The sequence below is a fragment of the Grammomys surdaster genome, unplaced genomic scaffold, assembly GCF_004785775.1.
Source record: "Grammomys surdaster isolate TR1022 unplaced genomic scaffold, NIH_TR_1.0 254, whole genome shotgun sequence".
Taxonomy (NCBI): domain Eukaryota; kingdom Metazoa; phylum Chordata; class Mammalia; order Rodentia; family Muridae; genus Grammomys; species Grammomys surdaster.
Genome location: NW_021604695.1, coordinates 1157861 through 1163288, shown reverse-complemented (window position 1 = coordinate 1163288; position 5428 = coordinate 1157861). Strand labels below are relative to the sequence as shown.

Below are 5428 nucleotides of genomic sequence, written 5' to 3'. Positions count from 1 at the left end.
CTCTCTCTCTCTCTCTCTCTCTCTCTCTCTCTCTCTCTCTCTCTCCAGGAAAGACCTATAAGGCTGAAGAAGAGAAGTTGCTGGAAAGGAATTAGACAGCTGGGGGGCTGGGATCAGGAGGGGACTCCACCAGCGTCACTGGGTACATTTTCTGTATGCTTTGGCCTTTGAATCCCATGACTATAAAGCCTTTGAAAAGTAAACGTTAAAAGAGTTTTCCACATAACTTGGACTCTCCTGGAAGCCTCACTTCAGCTGGTTTACAATAAACTGAAAAGACACGGCTGAGCATTCGGTTTTAGTTCAGGACCCCTCATCTAAGAAGACTGAACGATGTCCATTTGGAAGGCGAGTTCCTGGAAATACCAGTATAGGAGGAAGGGGCAAGTGAAATAGCCAAGGGAAAGCGACCCATCAGGGTGAGTGATCAAGCAGGTTTCTACTGGAGGTCACTGAAGGCAAATTTGCTGGGATCTGGAAACTGGTACAGAAGATGCGCCTCAGAGTGAGCTCACCAGAGACACCATGGTGTCAGTCACTGGTGGAGAACAGTTCATGGGATGTGGGACTTCAGCCAAAAGCAAAGCAGAGGAATCTCCCACCTTTTTGCCCCGAGTGCACAGGGATGGTAAAGGAGACAAGGTACAGACCAGGCACCATCCAAGTCCACCATAGTTCCAAGGCTGTAGCAAAACTGCCTGCAGTGGACTAAGGATGTTAACACGAGCCTTCAGAGGGGCGTCTAAAGGGATTTTCTGATTCCTCAGACATTCTCTACTTTCTAAGCTGACAGCATGAAACTTTATATAAAATCACTTTCAAACACAAGGAGTTATAGTGACTAGCATAGTTTTTTTGTTTTGTTTTGTTTTGTTTTTCAAGACAGGGTTTCTCTATGTATTCCTGGTTGTCCTGGAACTCACTCTGTAGACCAGGTTGGCCTCGAACTCAGAAATCTGCTTGCCTCTGCCTCCCAAGTGCTGGGATTGAAGGCGTGCGCCACCACCACCCAGCAACTAGCAGAGTTTTTAATACAGTAACAACACTGCTGGAGTATCTGAGGACCAGAGAAGTTGAACAACCCTGAAGCAGGGCCATGACTTGAATCTAGCATGGAACTGAATCCAGTGTCACTGCCCTAATTGCTGTTAGTGTCACTGCCCATCCCTGGATTGCTGTTAGTGTCACTGCCCGTCCCTGGATTGCTGTTAGTGTCACTGCCCGTCCCTGGATTGCTGTTAGTGTCACTGCCTGTCCCTGGTAGGATTTGAAATTAGCTTTGAAGATTAGCTGGCCCAGAATATGTTAAACTTCTGTTTATTAATAGGAACTGAAGGGAAAATGAAGCCCTAGGGTCAAATATGGTTGGGAAAGAGATTCCTTTACCATTGCACTTAATAATTTTTATTCTGTTTAAGTTCTTCATGACTCTAAAAAAAGAAAAATTAAAAACAACAACAAAAACCATCCCTATACCACATGCAAGAATCCCCTAATATAACCATTCTGGAATCTTTGTTTTTTTTTTTAATAGAACATCTATTCAACATCTCTTAGCTCTAGCCTTTTAGGAAGCACAATTTTGCAATGTCCAGTAGTCACTAAAGGGCCAGGTGAACTGATAATCTATGGTCAGTGAGTCAGGGGTGGGAAGCATATGACTCCTTCCTAGAACTAAGAAAGGCTCAAAACATACCCTAACCCTGCTGCTCCCTCCAAGGATGAGACATCCGCCTTGCCTCCCTCCTGTGCCAGCCAGTTTTATGTCAACTGCATACAGCTAGAGGCATTCTGAAGGACAGAACTGAAGAACTGCCCCTAGCAGACTGGCCTGTGAGCAAGCCTGGGACACATCTTCATGATGGAAGACTGATGGAGGAGGCTCTCTGTGGCCAGTGGAACCCTTGGGCAGGTGGTCCTGGGGGCTCTAAGAAAGCCAGCTGAGCAAGCCACAGGTAGCAAGCCAGTGAGCAGCACTTCCACGAGGCCTCTGAATCAGTCTCTGCCTCAAATTCCTGGCCTGATTTCCCTGAATGGTAGACTACAAGATGAAATACACCCGTTCCACCCCAGTTGGTTTTGGTCATGGTGTTTTATCACTACAGTGGAAACCCCTAACTAAGACAGCTAAGTGGCAAAATGTAAAGGAGGCTCAGTCTACTTTTTGGTACCCTGGGCCATGCCTACAATCACTGCAAGATTCCCCTGGCTGGCCTCATTCCTTAGACCTCTGGGTCTCATAAACGCAGGACACAGAAGCCTTGGCTCACACAAGAAAAGGCAAGTGCTGACCTACCAGCCCAATATCTGACCGGCTCTCCCAGAGGCGCATCAGGGCCACTCTGGCCACATCTTCAAACACAGGGTCACCGGTGAGGCTGCTCAGGGTGGCAAATTCCACAATGAAGGTCCCAATCCCTGCTGTACAGGTAACAGGGGTCTCTCCAGGGTTCACGCCATGAAGCAGGTTCACAGTTCCATAGGGCATGCCCGTGGGGGTCTGAAATGCTAAACCGTCAGAAACTTATGACTCCAGGTAGAAGAAGAGAGAGATGGGCAGTTAGACCCTGAGCTTCAGGCCTCAGTCAGCCAGCCCTTCTTTCCTTTTTCCTGGGTGATTGTTTATGTCTGAGCCAGAGAAAGATAATATGTCTCACTGCAGGACCCTAAACTGCCTAACCCAGGCGCTGTCAAACACTGCTATGTCACCTCGGGTTCCCACTGTGGTAAGGAGAGCTGGAAAGAGCTAAGCTCTCAGTGGCCACTCCACATCTCATGTTAGCCAGCACAACTTTTTATTTTACTTTTTATTTTCACACTGAGTGTGAAGCAGGCAAGGTTTATGCTTTAGGCAGAAGTGGGGTCATACTGGAAGTTACTCACAGACTCTCACCAAATGAAACAGATTAGTAGAGGAGTCAATTTTAGATTTCTGATTCAAATAAAAGTTTGGGGACAAAATTATTTTTAAAATAAAACTTAAAATAGCAAACAAACCAAACCACTGATACAACCCCCTACTTACAGGTAGGGAGCATCATGCCAGTAACAAGTGACTCAGCTAAAGGTCACATAGGAGAGTCATACAGAGAAGGAATGGGACATGCCTGCCCTGACCTCACCCCTTCAAACCCAGCCCAGTGCTCTCCCCATCCTACCCCGTGTCCAGGGAAGAACTTGACAATGAGCCCAAGATAGAGACTTCCTCTCCAGGCCCAAAGGCCAACAATGTCAGGGCACTCTACGCGTCATCAAATTGTGAACTAAGTTGTCAGAACTCGTAAGTGCTATAAGCACCAGACACGTTGTTGGCTGGAGGAATGAAACCTGCTTTCTGGCACAGGGCAGGCAAGGAGAAAAAGTCACAAGCAAGAAAGGATCAAAGGAATATTCTAGAGACAGGCAAGAAGAATTAAAGGAAGGGTCTGAGAATCCTCTGAGCCCCACGGAAGTGGTGCCCTGGTGCCGGCTTTCTAAGTACTCAGTATGAACTTTAGAATATGTATATTACTCACAGCAAATAATTTTTAAATGAGAAAAAAATAAAAGGGGCAACAAGGCAGTTTTCTCCAAGGATGAGTCACATGGAACATGTTTGTGAGGAGACGTGGGTCATGGCTGTGAGCCATGGGCTGTGAGACCTGAACCCGGCTGGCCCTCTCGCCTTGGTCTTCCCTGGGGCTGAGAGGCAAATGCTGCACTTGAGAGATAAATAAGTGAGGTGGCCAAGGAGCTAGCAGAGTGCATGCAGTGGCAGTCACGTGTCTGGGTGTGAGCACCCCTAGACTTCTACCACACCCAGAAAGGAACACAGTGTCCAGTTGACGCTGCCGAGCTCAGCATTGATGGCTCCACTGGGTAAAAACAGTGAGGCTTGGCTTGACCACAGAAACCAAGCCCTCTCATCTGGTTGGCCAAGCATCTTCTCCTTTCTACCCTTAGATTACCCTTCTAAAAGGTGCATCTAGCAGGTAAGAATTATGGTTAGCAGAGAAACTGAGCCATGGAGCAGGAGAGTGATGTGGTCAAGATGCTGGGTGGCAGAGGAAAGCCTAGAACCCATAGCTCCTAATGCTTGGACCAAAGCTATCCCCTGGGGTCCTCTCACCCTAGCAGCATGTGGCCTGGGAGGAGGCAAGAGGGCTCACTGAAAACAAATGCAAGGACCAAGAACCTGTGAAGCTCGCTACTGGCCTATACCTGCAAATGTTAGTAATATCAGCTTAGCCATTCTGAGCCAATACCCTCAGCAGGTCCTTAAAATGCTTAGGACTCTTCTGATTTCTACAGTGAAAACTCTTTGGATTTTTATTGTGGATGGTTTCTAAAGGGGGCAGAAATAAAGATTTTCGGTTTTTAAAAAAAAAAATCGGGGAAAAATCTCAGCATTGCCATTTTTGCCTCCAGAAAGAGAAGATTAGAGCCAGAAGCAGTGGTGCATACCTGTCAGCTCAGCTCTGGAGACAGAGGCAGGACTGTCATCAGCTCAAGGTGAGGCCTGTCTATATAGAGAGTTACAGGCCAATCAGGGCTACACAGTGAGTCCGCCCCCGCCCCCATCTCTGCCTGGCTCTTACCTGGGAGGAGTTTTCGGGCTGCTTCCTCTGCCATCCTGAGGAGAGGTCCAGAACAAGGCCATCCAGCTTCCACCTCCACACCAGCCTTCTTTGACAAGAGATGAGCAGAAAGGAGTCCTCCTACCACTGAAGATGGCAGGAGACACAAGTGTCAGGGCCCTAAGGATCAGTTTTTCTCTTTTGCAAACTAGAACCATGCCTCACTAGGAAGGAGCTAATGAAAATGCCATCTCTCTCCAGGAAGAGTGACATTCACCTCCAATCCCAGGGCCTGGGAAGTAGAGACAGAGTTTGAAGCTAACCTGGACTATATAGTGAGAGCCTGGCTTGAAAAACAAACAATTCTATTGGCTTTCATCATGCCGCAAGGTGCTATGCAGGCTAGAGAAAAGTGTCAACAGACTTACCCAGCAACGAACCCTGAACGCTGCAGTACTGACCTGCCCACCAAGACTGTCCACTAGTGCAACACTGGCATGTGACTCATATGGAATAACCAATCACTTTCTGATTAAGTTCGAGGCTTGCTCCACAGGAGGAAATTTATGTCCTGGTAATGTAAACCTGATCAAAGCCCATGGTGAGGGAGGTCACAGGTTCCTAGAGAGGAACTTACTATTGTGAGGTCACTATACAAGCAGGTTATCAAATGGCTTCCAAATATTCATTTTTATACTCACAGATTAGTGCTGCAGAAAGCAGTCAGTACTGTAGCAGTCCACTTATTCTCCATGCACAGACCAGAGTTCATAACTGGTCAAAGTGCTGAGAGAAAGGGACTGCAGAGTGTTCAACTCTCAACACAGCATCTGTGTCACACTCACTCAACACAGCATCTGTGTCACACTCAC

At 47.4% G+C, this 5428-nt stretch overlaps 1 protein-coding gene across 1 annotated transcript in view; it reads right to left on the bottom strand.

The window, feature by feature from the left end:
• LOC114627482 (ER degradation-enhancing alpha-mannosidase-like protein 2) overlaps nucleotides 1-5428 on the bottom strand; it is a 28060-nt gene that overhangs the window by 12159 nt on the left and 10473 nt on the right. Inside the window, exons 5-6 of the mRNA XM_028775316.1 lie at nucleotides 4578-4703; nucleotides 2297-2508 (exon numbers count right to left, since the gene is read on the bottom strand). Coding sequence (XP_028631149.1) covers nucleotides 2297-2508; nucleotides 4578-4703 — 338 coding nt within the window. The remainder of the gene's footprint in view (nucleotides 1-2296; nucleotides 2509-4577; nucleotides 4704-5428) is intronic.